This window comes from Talpa europaea, assembly GCF_964194135.1.
Source record: "Talpa europaea genome assembly, chromosome: 7".
Classification (NCBI taxonomy): Eukaryota; Metazoa; Chordata; class Mammalia; order Eulipotyphla; family Talpidae; genus Talpa; species Talpa europaea.
In genome coordinates, this window is record NC_140074.1 from 97,057,495 (window position 1) to 97,077,606 (window position 20,112).

Consider the following 20,112-nt stretch of genomic DNA (forward strand, 5'->3'; position numbering starts at 1 on the left):
CCAACCTTGTCAACGCTGTCTGTGGCCAACTTCTCCATGTCCTCACAATGTCCCCTAGGCTGTCTTCTTATGCAGTACGTCTTCCAGAAAGAGGATGTGAGGTTTCCCACCCTCTACCACCCGCTTTTCAAAAAAAAAAAATAACACTTGCACCCCTCAGTCTGCTCTGGAACTACCACCTCACATGTGTGTTTCATCTGTAGTATCTTTAAGTGGAGACTGGTTTGCCAACTTGACATTTGCTTTTCCAATAGTGGTGTAGATGTGGACTGATCTGTCTGTCAGCAGTGTTTTTTTTCCTATCCTCTTGGCAATCATACACGCATTTGGACACTCCTAGTTTGTGTTAGGGAATAGTCGGTACTATACTGTCAACAGAGGAAAGCCAACATACCCAAGTTTGCACCTGCACTGTAAAGTTTGGCCTGATGGTGAAACTTAGCTAAGCAAGGAAGCAAGCCCTTGTGAAACTTGCCTCCCTTTCATTCTTTGTTGCATGCCAGCAGTCATGGAGGACTCTGGCATCTTGTTTCATTTTCTTCTTTACACCAAATCCTAACACCAGCCTAGATACCTTGACTATCTTTTGTGGTTCTAAAACTTCATTTGCCATCTGAGGTATTTGGGGTTCTTATTATAATGCAGATTTCTAGGATTCCTGTCCATAAACTCCATCACTTAGGTCTAGAATGGGCCCAGGAATCTTATTTTCACAGGTGGACCTGATTCAGATGGTCTCCAGGACATACTTAGAGAAACTCTTGTTATCTAGAGAACTCATTCAACACCCTCTCCCCACACCCTCCTCACACTCTCTGTGAACTACCTTGTTTCCTATTTCAAACAAAAATACAGGTTGAGTTCTCAGCAAGTGAGAACTCCACAACTTCTTGCTAACCAGATTTATCTGAATTCTCATGTGTCATTGACTTTTCTCCCTTTGACTTGTTTCTGCCTTTCCTTCTCCTACCAGTGAAGGCTCCATCAAGGTGCAGAGTCCTCTTACATTCTGCAAGTGCAAGCGGATCTTCCTCTGTGGAGGATGTGTGTGTTGTCTGAATCGTGAGAAGGGACTAAATGCTTTTCAACCCTGCAGGTCAGACTTGCCTAGGTGCCTAATTATCATTTTGGGGGTATAATCAAGGGCTTGGTTTCCAGTTCAAAGCAAACTATGGTAGCATCTCATTTATTAAAATTAAGAATTGAAACACATACAGAGATGAATTTTAAAAGCATGCTACAGTGTTATCTCTATGCATCCTAAAAATGGGTTTTTGCTCAGGTGTTTATTTTGGGAAACCTTTTAAAATAATGAAGTTTTAACTGAGATATTAGCTTTATTTTTTTATAAGAGGGGATAGTGAATTTGAAGGTTAAGAATGGAAAGAGGAGTACTATCATAACAGTGTTTTATTTTTAGAAGTATCGGGTGCATTTTTATGTGGATTTACACTTTGTGGTTTTTGTCTGTAGTGCACATTAGTCTGGAGCACTCTCACCCTGTGATCTCTGTGCTTGCCAGCTCCAACACTTAACACCTCGCTCTCCTCCCTATTCACCAAGCTAACTCCTACTTATCCTTTGATCTTCAACTTTGGCATCAGTTTGGGAAGACTAGGAAGCCCATCTGTAGTCTTCACCCCATCCTTGACGTGAACTACTGAAGTGATACCACATTGTCTGTAATGCCTGTTGTCGCCTCTGCATCTTCACTAGTGTGTGAGCGCCTAGAGGACAGCGATCATGTCTACGTTGTTTGTTGTGTTCCCTTGCCCAGCTCATGCCTTGCACGTGATGGGTTCTGGAAAAAATAGCTCAGCAGGAAAAAAAAAAAGAGTATAATAAACACTTGCTGGCTTCTGTAGAATTTTGAACAGCTTGGCCTTATAATTAAAAATACTCAGTTCTCTTACTGGACTGTAGTAGTTGAATACGTAGTGTTGACTGAAAAATATTGTACCTGAACAGGGTGACTGACCTTAGGCTGCTGTGCTTTGCAATTTCTCTGTCTGCTTTTTACAATGCAACTTTCAACTGCTATCATTGTGTCTTGAAGTTTTTAATCTACTATTTTATTTTGTACTCAGCATAACCATTAGGCTTGAAATAGACCTACTATGTTTCTCTAAAAGTTCACTGAATTTGTGAAAGCTGTATCCCTTGAAGCTCCAAGGGATCCTTAAAGACCTAACATTGCTTTGTTCTAATTGGTAGAGTCCCCAGCTAAGAGATGATAATTTCTGATGATAAGTGAACATAAATGTTGTTAGTCATCTGTTAGGGTTGGCAAATGATTATTATCAGTTTTATTTAAAGGGACAGCAATAGTACTAAGGAAATCTAGTTGTTGGTCATCTAAAAAATATTTCTAGAAGATTTTTCTTGTTAGAAAGTTTGTCAGTGTCTATAATAATGACATAGCCAACATTGTAATGATGCATTATATATATATATATTTTAAAAGATTTATTTTTATTTATTTATACAAGCACTGGGTACAGTCAGAGGCACGGAAAGGTGAGAGAATTCACCAGAGCCAGAGTCAGGAGCAGAGCAGGCAGAAGTGTTATAGGACAGGGAGAGGGGCAGCCCAAAGCCCGCAAACCTGCCTATTCTAAATGGGTTCTGCCATCCACCGCATCAACACAAAACACATGAGACTTTAATGGGAAGGAACTTTAATAAAACTAGGAAACAATACAGGTAAGGCAAAGAGTCTAGTTTCTAAATGAAGCACCCAAAGTTACCCGTCCCCTTGTGGGTAAAACTCCATCCATATGGGATCGGCCCAGAACAAGGCCCCAAAGCCTGCTACAAGTCTAAAGCATCTTCCAGTAGGGACCCACAGAAAAGGGTCACAAACAACCGGACAAGCCCGGAAGGAAAAGAACAAAATCAACATCAAGATAAAAGCTGCCATTGTCACCTCCCCACGGGTCTCACCCACATCTGTGTCACCCAGTCCACGACCAAAAGACAAGCACAGTTTCTTTACGTGTCTCTAGGCTCCATGCGCCTCCTCCAGGTCTCCTTCTGGCTCCATCCTGCTCCTTCCTTCCTCAGTCTCTTCTTCAGCTTCTTCTCTTCCTGCTCAGCTCCACCCTCCCTTGGGTGGGGCAGGGAACCTCCCCCTTTCCTGGGGACCACCCTCTTACAGAAGGACCGAAGTACACTGCTGAGGGGAGCAGCGGGCGGCAGGAGAGGTCTGTGCGCCATGTGGGACCCTCCTCCGGTGGCTGCTCCCGGGGATCGAACAGGCACTGCAGAGGCTGCGGGCAGCTTCGCAACCCAGCGCTCAACCACTGCGCCACCGGGGAGGCCCTGATGCATTATATTTTAATTCTAGATACATAGGCTAAATGAATAGGTCCATTTTACAGAACTATCACAGATGTGGTATAAAATAGTCAAATGTAAATTAATACTCAAGACTGCCAAAATCAGAGCAATACTTTAAATCAACACTTAATCTTAATTCTTTATTATTTTTATTTATTTATTTATTTATTTATTTATTTATTTATTTATTTATTTATTTGGTGGGACCCTTGCCAGCAGCGGGGGAACGAACCAGTGCTGCAGAGGCTGCAGGCAGCCTTGCAGCCCAGCGCTCAACCGCTGCGCCACCAGAGGAGGCCCAATTCTTTATTATTTTTAAATTGTATCATATAAAATAATCTGCTCTCTGGATAATGTCACTTAAAATTCTTTTATGAAAGTGAGAAAAACTTGGTTATGTTAGTGAAAACTGCTCAACTAATAATTCCTTCTTGCCAAACTAATTTTTCAAAAAAAAAAAGGTGTCTCTGTTTCTTAAAAGTTTGATGGGCATTAGTCTTATGGGAAAATTTTTAGTTAATTGCATAGGTTTTAAAGTATTGGTTATTTAGTGAATCTAGAAGAAAGTTTTCTTGATTGAAAGGGAAAAAGCAAAGTGGAAAAGCCTAGCTACTTCAAGGAAAAACTGTAATTGGAAGAATAATTGTAGTATCTCACTCAGTGTTCCATAATTAGATATAGACAACTTTTATTTATGCATTTACTTAAACAAACCTGATAGATTCTTCATTTCCCTTTTCTTAACGCCAACTGTAAATGGAAGCCATATGCTCCTGGTGGATGACCTTGAGGACCATACACACTTAAATGTTTCATTTTAGTAACAATATTGGTTAGTAAATTTGAAGTTATAAATTTTAATTTGATTCTAGGATTTTTCTCACCAACTTTGGTCACTAAGTGTATGGAAAAAAAGAGAAGAAAAAATCAGGAAGGCCCCATTAGGTTTTAGTTTTGCAGCTGTGTTATTAAAAGTCTCTATGAAAACTCTTTATCTTTTAAACAGAAGTGGTTATGGTTTGTAATCAGTTACCCCTGATTGATATCCTTTAATGTGGTTGAGAAAAAAGCACCCTGTCTCTCATCAATTGACTTTTCTTCTGAACTTAACAATAAGCATAAGAATTACCACCTTCTTTGATATATGTCTCGGTGTGATATTGTGTCAGGAGGTTCACAGAACACTGCCAAGCTGTGAAGCCTAAAAAACTTACTTAAATTAGAAATTGAACCATTTGAAGCTTAAGGTGTTAATAGAAATAGAGAGAGAGAAGGAAATCTTAAGTACAACTATTTAGTAAAAACACATGCTCATTTGAAAATCAGAAAAAGACCTAATTTCTGCCTCGTAATTAAGTTCTATAATTTTGGACATTGAGCTCTACTAACAGAAACTTATTCCGTTGCTTGAACACACACATAAACAAAACCACGTACAAATTCATTAACTGCCAGTTCTCTGTCCATCATTTATGTTCTTTGTATATAAAAGAGCTTTAAAGAGTATACATCTCAGTTTGTAGGATTTGGATTATAGTATTGGATAGTGTCCACTCTCAAAGATAATGAGATATAATAGATCACAAGGATAATTTGAAATCTATAGAGACTCTCCAACTCTCATTTAGCCAGTGGTTTTAATCTTTTTCCCAAATCTCTTATCAGAGTTGGTAATTATCCAAATTGATTTATTGGAGTTTTGTTTTTCATGCAATTCTTCTAGGGCCAGTGCTCAAAAATAATGAGGCATTAAAGGAGAGATAAAAGAATGATGTAGATGACCAGTTTTTGATATAATCTTTATAGTTCTTTTTAATTGATTTTCTCAAAAAGGAAATAAAGTGTGTTCATTATGCCTAGTCTCAGAGACCATAGTTCTCAAAGTTTGGGACCTTAAAAATAACAGTCATTCATGATAAAGCTACTTTTCCAAGAATACCTCTCCCTATTGGAAAATGCAAAACCTTTCTAGTGGTTCAAATGCTGTAAAAGACTCAATCTATGGGTGACAGAGCCCCTTCTGTTGCAGAAGCTGCAGTGTACAGGGGGGACTCCTTCCTTCTGCCCTCAATATAGGGATGCCCTCCTCTGTGACCCATTGCAATTCCTCATAAAATCTGTGGTATAAGAAACATTATCCTTGGTTCTATGCAGGAGACATGTTTTTAAAGCTTTACTGGCCTGGTCTTTGATTTTGTAATCAGCTAAGTGTGTGTGTGTGTGTGTGTGTGTGTGTGTGTGTGTGTGTGTCTTCCTTGAAAATGAGTCTTTGGAGTACTTGTTAAAGAATATCCTATAAAGCTGAAAGCTAAAGGTTGTGCATAAACCATATAACTCTGGTGAGTTAGACCCTGGATTGAGTTCACTAGCACTGATTTGTATGTGGACTTCTCTATATAAAAGCAGATGTTAATACCTACCACTGCTTGCCTTACAGTTTATTTTAGATCAGGGTTCTACAAAGTTTGTTAGTCATGTACTTTATCAGTAAAAAAGTTTTAAATGCACAGATGTGTATTTATATTATTAATCCTATTGTATATAAATGTCATATATAATACCAAGTACATAGTTATTTGAAGATAAAATCCATGTATTATACCAATGTACTACGCTCATTTTAAGTCATGCAATATGTGTTTCAAACAAGAGAAAAAGCAAATGTAAGTGAAAGTTTTCATATTTTCTTCCCATGATACCTTCCCTACTTTGTTTCTAGTGGTTCTGATATTTAAATTAATGTAGAACACTGACTTTGGAAAGGGTTTCACAAATGTAAGTTTTGTTTTTAATCATTATTGTCCACCTATTAAAGGACTGATCTCGTCACTCCAAAGTTACTTAACCCATAGGTAGCTTAGATTATTAGACAGATCCATGGAGTTTGTAGTTAATGTTTTATTTCTCAAACTCCCTTTAGGCACTGCTTTGAGATGTTAACTCTAATCTTACTGGTTGGAGAAGTATCTAGAAGTATTTTAGTAATAATCAACAGTACCTTATTAAGCCCTTATTATTTGCCAGACATCTTACTAAGTGTTTTGTCATAGTGAAAAACTAGTATGTCTCTAGACAGTGTCATTCATAGTGGACAGGTGTGGAAATCAAGAGTGGAAGGGACACCTACCTTGGAAAAGCCGAGGTGTGGGATAGTTGCACTTACTTGATTGAAGTCTTGTGCTGAGAGAGAGAAAGCTAACTCAGTGTTATTCCAGAAGACAGAAACCATGTCCATAAGTAGGCATTTGAAGAAAGTCTGTTTGGCTTGGTTTGAGAGGGACCTCTCTGGCACCCAGAGCTCTTTTCTATAGAAAGGATTGTTCAGGGAAGAATAATCTCCTGTTCCCAGATTCAGAGGTAGCATCCATCTAAAATGTTGTAGAAGGGATCCTTACATTAAAAGAGAGATTGAAATACTTACCCCTGAGTTTCCTTTGGCCTTTTAAGATTTTCTTATTCTTTGAGTTACTTAATTATATTTAGCTCCTTTGCTGTAATCACTTTGATTTATTCCATAATGAAGGCCTGTGCAACCACCTTCAAAACACTTCTCTATACCTCTGCTCTGTTGCCATCCTTCCCAAGCTCTCATCACTTCCCACCTGTCACTGCAGCATGATTCCCTGTGTGTATTTTCCTCAATTCCAGTTAGGCCTCTGGCTTCTTGATAGACTAGTCTTTCCTAATTGCCACCTTTGTTACAATTTACATTAGTTTTTTCTTACTGCAAGATAAGTTAACACTAATTTATAAGTATAAAAGAACAGAGCATTACTAGTGCAGTTGCTCCAGGTCAGAAGTCCAGGCAGCGACTGGTTGAATTCTCTGTTGGCTTCACTAGATGGAAGACAAGGTGTTGGTTGAGGCTGTGCTTCTCCTTTGCATCTCATGGTCATCTTCCAGGCAGCCTAGTCATTGGCAGAATTCAATTCTTTGCTTCTGGGACTAAGGCTCTATTTTCCTTACAGATACCAGCTACCTGCTCTTTGATCCTAAAGGCCGCCTGTAGTTCTTTACCAACTGTCCCTTCATAGGTAGTTCACATCAAGGATGTTTTCTTTCCTCCAGGCCAGACAGACATGCCTACTTGTGACTAATTTAAAATATATATATATATATATATATATATATATATATATATATACTTTTTTAGAGATTGTAAGTAAGAATTTCTTTCTGAAGAAGGCAGACAGACAAGACACCAAATTCGGTGAATTATATTAAAGGTGGGACCTGGAAAAATGTCTCTGGCCAGCCTTAGATCAAGTCTGACTAGTGGAGCTGCACTTGTGCTGAGCTGGCGCCTCCTGTAGGCCTGCCTCCATCATGAGGCACCTTCAGAGATTGCTCTTTTTATGGGGGAAATTTGCAGTTCACTGGCTGGCCACCCACTCATGAATGGGGGTAGGGGTGTGTCAGGCTCCATTGGGGTGGTAATATTACTCTTCTTGGGTCCCCAGGGTCTTCCTTGGGCCTGCATTTCAGTGCCTCTAGGCCTGTATTGGATGGGTCATGCTTCGTTGGCAACATTGATTTTATGTTTATTCGTGAAGGGACAGAATATGAGATTACCAAATAAAATATAATTTCAAGTGTTATTAATGAAAGACTATATTACATTCACTTTTAATGAGATCCTGGTGTTGCAAAATGATTCCATGTAATGAATCCCAGGAAATCAATGAAAAGTTTAATTACAGTTGTGGCAGTGTTGTATGAGAATATTGCTGTGGTCAATTTTACTTGTACAATTTATCAATCCTCTGCCTTTTCTCTTTCTTTAAATTAATTACATTGATGAAGTAAGTATAAATACATTCTTTGTTAGCTTTTGATCTTTTTTAGAAATGTGTTACAAATTTGCATTTTTTCCTCTGTAATAATAGCCCCTATCATTTTTTATGAGCATTGCTATTTACAATTCATACACTTTTCAATTAGGCAGTGTTTCCATTTTTTAAATTTAGTTATTGTTATGTCTTACTAAAATAATCATCCTTTTCCCCTTTGTCAGTTTTTTGCAAACTGATTTCTGTCTGTTCTCAACTTATCAGTTGACCTGTTAGTCAAAAATTTGATTTGCTTTCTGGATTATTTATCACTCAATCAAGTTCAAAGGTGAATAAAAAGAAAAAAAACAAGATACTCCTTTGAATTAACAGTTTTTATTTCATCTGACTTACATATCCTTTTTTGATTTTTCAGCAAAATGAATTTTCTCACTGTAGCATTTTAATTTTGACAATTTAGTGGTTGTGGTACTGTCTTTTTCACTACAGTGGTAATTATTTTTGGTTTGTTTATAAAGCACAATACACTTGGGGCCTCCCTGGTAGTGCAGGGAACTATCAAGCTATCGCCAGCCACTGCTGCGGGAGTTTGATTCCCCGCCAGAGAGCTAATAAGCCACATGACACAGCAGACCTCTCCTTTCTCACCTACTGTTCCACTCAGCGGTGTATTTCAGTAGATCCTCCTGTTCTACTCCCCACTCTGTCTCTGATGACTGCTCTCACCCCCTGCATCTCTGGCCTACATCCCAGTTCTTGTATGCATAAATAAATAAAAATAAATCTTTTAAAAAAAAAAAGCACAATACAAAATGTTGACCTGTGTATTTGGCATAGCTAAGGCAAATCTTTATTTTGTTAACTGCTGAGGATTTTTCTCTGCACACAGGGAAATATATGAGGAGTTGTCTAATTGTCTGGAGAGCTGCTGAGTTGTGCAAAACAAGATGACTATCATTTTAGAATGTCTCTTAATTTGTGCTGTGATAGCTATAAAAAATTAAAAAAAAATCAACGAAAGGTACTATTTGAGTATTCTAAAAGGAGTTTTGTTGTTTGCGCCTCAAAATGGCACTTTTTTTGATAGTTATGAAATGTGTGACCATATGACTAAATGCTATATTATGTGTGGTGCCTTTTCCCTCCTGTTGCACATGGGTAAAATAGCTCTTCGTATGCATCTGCAATGAATATTTTCAAAGCCTGGGATTGCTGTGGCAATTCTTTTTTTTTGGTGGGGAGAGATGTACATTATTATAGAAATAGGAAAGCTAAAAGTTTCTTCAAGAATGTTTTCTTTGAGGGCCTCCCTTTTGGTGCAGGCGGTTGAGCACTGCACTATGAAGCTGTCTGCAGCCTCTGCAATGCCGGTTCGAACCCGGCCGGCCGTCAGGAATCCCACATGGCGAAGCAGACCTCTCCTGTCTCGCCCGCTGCTCCCCTCAGCAGTGTATTTCGTCAGTCTACCTGTTCTGTCTCTGGTGAATCCTCTCACCCTCCCGTACATCTGACCTGTACCCTGGTTCTTGTATAAGTAAATAAATCTTTAAAAAAAAAAAAAAGAATGTTTTCTTTGAAATAAGAATCTTTGATTGCTACCCTGGCTTCATGTGGTTGTTTGCTGCTGTCTGACACGTGGAATCATTGTGTTATGACTTATATTACTGGATGGGGGCCAGAGCCAGTTGTGCACCCAGAGCCAAGTAAGGGAGAGTAACCTAGAAGCATTCCCCGCCTAAGCCAGCTGCTTTGCTCCTGACTCTGTGTGACCTGTAGCTTCCAGTTAGCCTCCTGTTTACCTTAGGTCCTAATTTTCTGCTGGTCTTCTTGTAGTCCTTATCCAGACACACATCATTCCTGGACCTTACTCTTCTATCTACTTAGAGCTACACAGCTTTCTTCTCTTTCACACAGTGAGTCTGTCCCCCAGGAGAATCCATACATTTTAAATGTTCTGTAAGGGACAGAACCACCAGCCGGTTGAGAGCCATAGGCCTAGATGGTGGCAATAGAAATGAAATGCATTGGGAAGGTAGAAAGACAGTCCATGGCAACAAGTGGGATGTAGAATAGGGAGAGAAAGGAGAGACTCAAACATGCTTCCCCTGTACATTACCACACCATGCCCTCACCAGAGCACCTCCACCATGGGCCACTGAAGTGAGAACCTGTTCTCCTAGATCATTGAAAGTGTTGTGAACAAATGTTTCCTCAATAAAAAAAAAAAAAAAAAAAAGATCTAATTACAAGTAAATGTATATTTATTGTTTTACTTAAATCTAAACATTTTTTCTTAAATGTTTGTGTTAAACATCTGGGCAGATGGTGTCATAGGTGCTTTAGACTCTTGATACTGATCTTTCTTGCTCCCTGTGTCTGTTCTTGAAATATCCTATCACCTTCAGTGTTACCCTTTTCCTTATGCCCTCTTAGTGGTCCATCTTAATGGCCATCTTCTTGAAGTTCTACCCAATTAACCCACCAAAGGTGATTCCTTTTTTTGTTTTTTTTTAAAGATTTATTTATTTATTTATACAAGCACTGGGTACAGTCAGAAGCGTGGGAGGGTGAGAGAATTCACCAGAGCCAGAGCAGAGAATGGAACAGGCAGACTGACGAAATACACTGCTGGGGGAGCAGTGGGCACAGCAGGAGAGGTCTGCTGCGCCATGTGGGACTCTCGCCGGTGGCCGGGGATCGAACCGGTGCTGCAGAGGCCACAGGCAGCTTCTCAGCCCAGCGCTCAACCGCTGCACCACCAGGGGAGGCCCGGTGATCCTTTTTTTACTGTATTTCTACAGCCCTGTGTTCATATCACTCTTAGACACTTTCTGGTACTATCAGATTCTGTAAAGTTCCAGGAAAAGAAGGAGCAGGACTAACAGAAAGGGGGCAGCAAAGATGGCTTTGTATCTGTACTTACCTCTTCCCTTTATTCCTCTGGTGGCAATGTGGTTTTCCTCTAATCATCTTCTGGCCCCCAAGACCATCATCTGTTACAGGCAAGCCGTCCACTCGGGTTCATGGAGTCTGTCACAGAGTTGGAACCCTTATCATTTGCTCTCTTGTGTTTTAGTTATTAACGTATATTATCTGTCATCTCCCAGACAGTGGACCATATAGACCTCTATTCCATACAGAGCCTAAAGCCTACCACAGTACTGATTATAAACTGGTGTTCAGTAATTGTTGAATGAATGTAGCTAAATCTGGTATATCCACCTTGTTTTTTTTAATTCTGAGTATGATGGAGTTAGGAGAAAATTAGCAATTTTCTAGAAGGAGCACATATAATTTTTATAATCAGATTTTTTTTTTGGTGAAAGATTGGCTGGTAGTTCATGTTGTTAATGTAATCAGTTGGTAAAATGGGCAATGATTTATTTTTTGGCTTTTACAATATGGAATGTGCATTAGTAATGAGATATCTGCTCTATTTCTATGTTACAGCTCTGGTTGTAAGTACCACATCAGCTGGATTTGCACTAGCTCCAGGACATTTTGACTGGCCCTGTTTCCTACTTACTGTTGTTGGAACAGGACTTGCATCCTGTGCTGCGAATTCCATCAACCAGGTCAGTTTGTTACCTTTCAGCTACATTATGGCATTGCTACTTTTTCCTAAACTAAGGTCTTGTCATATTTTTATAGACTTGCCAAAAATCACATACATAGATGCAGAGGTACTGTGAACTTTTAACGTTGTGTGCCTTATGGAAGTCTATTGGTTATATAATTTTTCTTTTCTTTTGAGGTGAACAGTTTTCAAATATGTTGTTCAAGTCAGAGAGCAGTAGAATATCTCTTCCAAATGATAAGGATTTCTTAGGTTAGAAAGTGCTTTATCAGTGAGCATACCTGAAATAAAATGTTTTAATGCAGTGTACTTCAATAAAAAATTAAAATAAAAATGTTAGTGTTTTAGACCTGTCAAACTTTCTACTATTACCTATTTCACTTATATTCCCCTGAGCTTATTATTACTGTGTGCTGTTATTTTTTTGGATTAATTTGTTTACATTTAATGCTCTCCTCCATACAAGATAGTGTTTTAAGCAAGTATATCCAGCTTTTTAAGATAAATTAGCAAAATCTATAACAAAACTAATTAGCATTTACTTTTAATGCATCTTTCCTCCCCTCTCCCCATTACTTTAAACTTCACAATAATTTTCTAAAATAGTTTTTTGCCCTTGCGTGGTCATTGTGGTGTGCCCTAACATTGTGGTTTTTCATAAGATACTATAGTGAGAAAGTTTTGGCTAAAATTTGAGGAAAGTTGTTTTCATCACCAGAACACCCAGGAGGAGTTGGCACAGTTTTTAAACAGGAATTCAAGTTACCAGCAGAAAAACAGCTTAGTTGAGTAGATACAGAGCTCAGTAGTTTGCAAAATATGGGACTTTTAATTCGCTAATGCCTAAAATCATTGAATTTTCAGACTGTATTATCAGCTATTTGGTGAAGGATCAACCTATTTCAAATAAGGGTTATTTTTTTGCTCTTACTGATAACATCAAAACAGTGTTCTATTGAGATTAAAATCCAATTGCCAAAAATGTTGTCCCCTCCTGTACTCCATGATGCCATCTCTTCCAAGTTTCTGCTTCCTTTTGCTTCCCTCCCTGTTTCTTAGCTACAAGAATCAGCATGGTTTCACACTGAACATGTTTTTAATGAAAATTTGAATAAAAGACAACGTAAGCAAAAAAAATTTATATGGCCATAAATTTATATGGCTATTTTGAGTTTCTATTTTTTTTTTAAATTTTAAATTTTTATTAGTTATAAATCTAGGTCATTATATAAAGTCAAGGACACATTCTAGTTTTCAGGTTCATTTTTAAAATTGAAGAGCTGCATTTGTCCTTGAGATATTACTATCTCCTGTTTAAATTATGTAAGTAAAAGGTTGATATTATAAAAATACATATAAATAAAAGGCTTAGCATAAAAATGGGATAGTCTGGCAAGGTGGCAGCAGAGTGAAGATGTTGGCTTGCCTCCTCGACATATTCACAACCAAATTATAATAGTAAAACAAGGTCCACAGCCCCTGAAAATAGGCAGATGAGTATCACACACATCAGTAGCAATGACGCTATTGAGAGGTGTAGGGAAAACTAATTGAAATGTGTTTGAGCAATAAATGGGGCTGTGCAACCATGAGAAGAAGGTCTGCTGCTTACAGTGCCCCTCTGAAGTTGTTGACTTAGGGCACATGCCCACACAGGGACTTTACAAGCCAGACACGGCCCTGAAGAAGAGGGGCCAGAGTCCGCATAAGGGACATAGAATATGCCACTGGAGAATTGTAGGAGTGAGGGTGCAAAGCAGTGATGACCTGCTTTAATCGGAGGCTCCCAAATTAGAACAGTTGAAGTCCCAACCAGCAGGGAGAACCCTATGGATCATCTCTGTTTCCCCTGAGGTTGGGGACATGCCTTACCCCAGAGCCAAAGCCAAAACAAGCTCATGCTCTCACTAACTAGAGTTTGGAGCGCATGGATTTCAGTAACAAGATCAAGCACCCCAGAATAAGGTTCCTACTAGAAAAGCAGAGAACAATTCCCACTTTATGGCACTGTCTCAACTACAGTCCCCATCCTGCAGTATTTCTAGTCTTCCCCACAGCCTAGAGATTAAGGCTGGCACTAGATTGTAGGTGACATTTAGGCTGAGGAGTTGGCCTCGGTGATTACTGTGAATTCCCTACACACTACTTGTAGGAAGCACTATAGGAAGCTTGAGCCTTTGGTGCTCAGTAAAGGTGTTTTTTTGGTGCCCTACTTCCTGATTTCTTCCTACTTACTACCCTACATGCACCTAAAGTTAGTAAAAGGAGAAAATAATACAAATAAGAGTGGAAATAAATAAAGCAGAAATCAAAAAGAGCATATAAAAGATCAATGAAACTAAGAGTTGTTTCTTTGAGAAGATAAAAATCAATAAATCTCCAGCAAAGCTAGAAAGTATCTGGAGGAAAAAACAGAATGATTTACATTTAGGCCCCAAATCTACCGAAACGGAACATAAACCAAAGGTTTAGAAATTTTCAAAGAAGCCTTCTTTATTTTATAGTCTGTAGGAATTATATTTGCTATGGGAGTTGGGGTGGGGGGTGGATAATTAGATTCTATAGATTTTAAAATTACTGAAGAAAGCTACAAAATACATGATAGGATTCTTTCTGATACTGATAAATTGTAGTCTGCCTCTTATGTTAATATTTCTTTCTTAGATAGGGTTCCCGTCCCGTACTGTATCTCACTTAAACACCTGTCCTGTTCTTCCTCTAGAAAGCTTTCACATTATTCCTCCACATATTACTCATCCCACATCGGCCTCTTCAGTGGTATTATGTGAGGCTGACCCTTAGTCAGTGCTCTTTCGCACATGAATAATTTCATCTTGTATTCATCATATTGCTCCTTCCACTTGTCTTGGGCTCTAAGTGCATTGTAGGCTTCCACTTTTATTGTGGTATTGATCGATTTCCACAATTACGATGTTTTCTAGCTAATATAGAAAATAATGTAGCATTATTCAACAGTCTCACAAAATTAAAGGAATGTAAAGCCATTTTTTTGCTGGTGTGTTTAATTAGTATAAGCAAAATGAACAACACTCACTAACAGGGTCAGAGTTTTTCAATAGCAGATAGATAAATAGTCCTTAGTAAAAAGAAAGAGCTTACTGCTTTTTTAAGGGAGCTGGTGTTCAACTTTAAAAATGCATATAATGTGGTTGGTATGTATAAAAGTCTTCAGTTTCTAATAGAGTTCTATGGGAGAAAATATTTCCTTCTGTCTGTGTTTATGAAAGGATTCAAATAACAGTTCATATTTTTTTTAATACTCTCTTTTTGCTGTTACTGATTTAGTTCTGAGTGATTCTTCTTTGTACTCAACTTCTGTGATCTCTCTGAAAGCAGGAAAAATAAAGCTTTGGAAAACAATTCTTACATTTGTTTTAAGGAGAGAAAATGAGATTCAGCTTCTGATTTATGAAGTTGTGACCAGTGCATAAAGATATATATATGAAACCACTGACATTCAAACGTAAAATGAATTGCATGTATGTTTGTAAAGTATACATGTATTTCATTTGAAACTTTAGTGCAGCTTTAAAGTGGGTGTACCTTCAAAGAATGAAGGCAGTCCATAAAATGTTTTTTATTTAAGCAACTGAAAGATAAAATGTTATAGTTTTGACTGATCTAACATTGAGAAGCAAGTGACATTCAAATGTGAAAAACTGAATAACTTCAAGTAGAATGAATTAAGAAACTGAAAAAGATAAGAATTTTCAGGAAATTATCTTAATTATATTAGGTATTATGATAAGCTATATTTGGAATTATTTCCCATATACATAAGTTTTTTAATGGGAGTAAGGAGTGCATGTTAGATATACTTCTACAGGATAAATATTAGTGGTGATATACTATTCCATCCTGTTGATGTGTTAAACTCTCTCAATTAGTTCTCTATTGTTGCATATTTTTGCTCCTATAATGAACCCTACACACCTATTCGTTGTTTTTTTCTGTTTTTAAAGAATTTTTATTTATTATTTTTCCCTCTCTGGCCCTGTGTTACACTTTTTTGTTGTGGCTGTTATATTTATTGAGGTAATGTTGATTTACATCACATTATATGTCTTTGGGGTATAGGCTTACATCTCTGCAAATATATGTTATGTTACCACACCCACCACCAAAATGCCAGTAATGCTCCACTAGCTCCCATTTGTTCCCATCCCACCACACTCTCCTTCTGGTAGCATTAATTGTAGTCCATTGTACTCTTTCCTCTCCTGTTTTTACTCCTGTCCTCCTTCCCCACTCCCTTCTGATATCTCAGATGTATGGACAGCTTTCAAGGTTTGTCCTTGTCTGACCTTTTGTTTGATTTCTCTTTATTCTGTATGTAAGTGACACTATCTGGTATTTATCTTTCTCCTTTGGCTTATTTTGCTTAGCATAATCCCTTCCAGCTCCATCCATGTTACCACAAATGGCATAAGTTTATCTTTTTTTGATCACTATGTAGTATTCCATTGTGTAAATATACCACATCTTCTTTTTTTTTTTTTTTAAATAGAGGCATGTTTTTATTTATTTGTTTGTTTGTTTGTTTGTTTGTTTATACATGCACTGGGTACAGTCAGAAGCGCGGGAGGGTGAGAGAATTCACCAGAGCCAGAGCGGGGAGCAGAGCAGGCAGAAGGACCGAAGTACACTGCTGAGGGGAGCAGCGGGCGGCAGGAGAGGTCTGCGCGCCATGTGGGACCCTCCTCTGGTGGCTGGGGAGCAGCCGGGGATCAAACCGGCGCCGCAGAGGTCGCGGGCAGCTTCGCAACCCAGCGCTCAACCGCTGCGCCACCAGGGAGGCCCACCACATCTTCTTAATCCATTATTGTTTTAGGGCATTCATGATTTTTTTCCATGTCTTAGCTATTGTAAATATTGCTGCAGTGAACATAGGAGTACAAGTTTCCTTTCAAATTAGTGTTTTTGTGGGGCTTTTTGGATCAATACTAGTAGAATTGCTGTGCTGTATGGCAGATCTAACTTTAATGTTTTGAGGAACCTTCACATGACTTTCCATAAAGGATGGACCAGTTTTCATTCCCACCAGCAGTGTAAGACATTCCTTTTTCTCCATACCTCGCCTGCACTTGTTATTCTTGTTTTTTTGTTTTTTTTTTTTTAAAATATGGGCTGTTCTCACCGATGTGAGGTATTTCATTGTAATTTTGATCTGTATTTCCCTTTTTATTTATTTATTTATTTATACAAACACTGGGTACAGTCAGAAGTGCGGGAGGGTGAGAGAATTCTCCAGAACCAGAGCGGGAAACAGAACAGGCAGACCGACGAAGTACACTGCTGAGGGGAGCAGCGGGCGTCCAGAGAGGTCTGCGGGCCATGTGGGACCCTCGCCCTGCGGCCGGGGATGGAACCGGCGCTGCAGAGGCTGCAGGCCGCTTCCCAACCCAGCACTCAACCGCTGCACCACCGGGGAGGCCCTGTATTTCCCTTTTGATAAGTGATCATGAACATTTTTTCCTATGTCTATGGGCCATCTACATGTCTTCTGTGGAGAAGTGCCTATTTAGCTCTTCTGCTCATTCATTTTTTGATTGGGTTTTTTTGTTTTTGTTTAAAGGACAAAATACTAAATATAAAGTGCAAATAAAAAAAACCACATTTTAAGTAAAACTGGATTTCTTCCCAGAAGGTCTTTTGTTTGTTTGAAATCATCTTACACTTCCATGTGGCAGTGAGTAAAAAATGTTCACGACAACACTATGTATTAGGAGATATATGCTAGTTTATAGGTTGTATGAGAAGTATCCTTTTAATTCAAGTTGTTTTGATCATTCAGGAGGCAGAATTGTTTTTTGTTTGGGGGGCTTTTTAAATACTTCTTGGCCACTCGTGTTTATCACTGAGATTTGCCTATTTTGCGGTTGGGTGTTTCCTTTTGTCTAAGATGTCTTAATGTAGGTAGTTTGAGTCATTAATTCTTGTCACATAAGGTTCAAATATTTTCTGCAGTTTTTTTGAAGTACAAATATTTCATATATTTATGCAGTCAGATGTTTTAATTCTTATACAGGTTTTCTCAGCCTACGCACTCTTTACAGTTTGAGCTGGATAACTGTGTCGTGGGAGGCTGTCCTGTGCAATTGTGGGCTGTCTCCCAGCATCCAGGTCTTTCCCACTAGATACTGTTAGCAGTGCCCCCCTAATTGTGACAACTGAAAATATCTTCAGACACTGCCAGTGTTCCCTTGGGTCCAAAATCACCTCCAGTTGAGAATCCTGCTTTATTAATAATTTTTACTTTTGGTTTCATCTTTACCAAAGAGCCTGGCTATAATTTCAGCTTCAAACAGACTACCTATTTATAGCTAGGGTGACCATATGTCCTGGTTTACATTTGTGTTTCTGACCTAATTATTAATAAGGCCCCTATTCACTCTCAAGTTTTCCGGTTTGGACAAGAAATTATATTGTGTCTCTATTTGCCTACCTGTGCCTTCAGTTTTTCACTATAAAAATGAGATGTGTGAAAGTATTTTTGTATCAAAAGATTTGGGCTCTTGACATTTCTATTCACAAGTGCACTGCCTAGACAATTAGAGGTTTCCTGACTGCAGCTCAGGTCACCTGAATCGTCCAAATCACCATTACTGTAGCTATGTCTAGCTTCTACTGTGTGTGTTGTGGGCATACACACTCAAACCAAAGAAGTACACCCTTAAAGAATACTTTGCTCTATCATTACTCTGATATTGGTTCAAAAGTTTTGACGACTTTATCGACTTTATGTGTTAGCTCTCAGATTTTTATAATATCACTGGCAGATGGCGCTTATTACAGTTGTTGACTGATTTCTAAGGCAGCTTCTCTTTAGGTGTGTAGCTGAGGTTGGAGATATCTTCCTCATACTGAGCCAGAGTCTACCACCTTATAACTCCAACCTTTTGGCCATATTTCTCCTCTCTGGAAAAACTAAGTTTTCCTAACTATGGCTAATCAGCACTTTTGGGGCCATAATATAATTATTTGTTTTTTATCTCTTCCCTAGAGAGCACTCAATTCCTTGAGACCAGTGATTATGGCTTACATATTTCTTATGTCCATCACCTCTTCCCACAAGGATATAGCAGGCCAGTAGGGTGAAATTCCAAATGAAGTCTTATTGGTAATAACAGAATATGTATCTGGGAAGCAGGAGGTTGTAGCATTAAGTATCAATAATAACAATAATCACAGCTAACACTTATTTCACACTTTGCTATAAGCCAAGTAATGTTCTAAGCATTTTATATACATTAGCTCATTTGTTTAAGTCTAGGTTCATGGGATTTCAAAAAAAATGGCTCTTTTGAAAGATCAAATAAATGATGAATGAATTCATAACCTAGACTTAGCTCTAAGGAGACCCATTGATGTTCTCAGAGACTTTATTTTGGAGAAAATTACAAGAAAGGTGCAAAGCATAAGTAGTGTTTCAGATCCAGGAGGTAGGTTATAATTAGAAAGGTAGAGCTGATAAGGGTATGTTATCTTAAGGATCTAGTGTATCTGAATGTTGAAGAATTTTTATGAAAGGAAGTGAAAGAGATCAAGAGGTGTGAATAAAAGAGCATCAAGAAGAGACGTGTTTTTCTGTTTGAGACTGACAATACTTGAGAACTTTTCATGGCTGAAATAAGGTAAAAAGAAAGAGCTTTGGATAAACAGCTCTGAATTATAGGGTGGGTAGGGCAAAATAAAATTCACAGCCTTTTAAACTCTGAAACAAGAAACAGATAAAGATTTTTCTATTTTCTCAGTGAATATGAGATTAATATCTAATGCATCTTTCTGCATTTTCCTTTGCTCTGATGTTTCTTTTGTTTTGACTATGCAGTCTGCCTTGAGCAATAGGATTTGACTTTCATCTTCCATGTTGAACAAAAATGGTTATTAAACGTGGTGTTGCAGGCTAGCAGAATAAGACTGATGTTAGTGAACACCAGTGATGTGACTTATTGAACATCATATGTGTAAGAAAAATTAATATAAAAAATATATTTTTCTTCTGAATGTTGTGATTTGTTTGACTTTGATGTTTTAAATGGTGGGCAACTTGCATTCATTCAGTGATCTCTGAAGTCCCTAACTTGTGGTTTATTCAGATGATTCAGATTAGCTACTGCACTAGATCAGGTTTGCATTGAGAGCCTTTGAATAGCATGTGGGAAAGAGTTTTCAACTAAATGTGTTTTTTATATAAGGAAAATGATGAGCATTACTGAATGTCAAAAAGGATACTTTTATTCTTTTTGAACACATATTCATTTTAAAATGCACTTTAAATGCAGTCTCTTTTCCTAAATTTATATGATCCCAAATTATTCCTAAATTACATTTGATTCTCCTCTCCTGAATGATCCATCTAAGTGAGTAAGTCTGGCATTGGTA

General features: G+C 38.2%; 1 protein-coding gene across 2 annotated transcripts in view; it reads left to right on the forward strand.

The window, feature by feature from the left end:
• COX10 (cytochrome c oxidase assembly factor heme A:farnesyltransferase COX10) overlaps positions 1-20,112 on the forward strand; it is a gene marked incomplete at both ends in the record, with an annotated part of 120,306 nt that overhangs the window by 18,464 nt on the left and 81,730 nt on the right. For both annotated transcript variants that reach the window (XM_084237437.1, XM_084237438.1), the window contains one exon: positions 11,580-11,704. In XM_084237437.1, the coding sequence (XP_084093563.1) occupies positions 11,580-11,704 (125 nt within the window). The remainder of the gene's footprint in view (positions 1-11,579; positions 11,705-20,112) is intronic.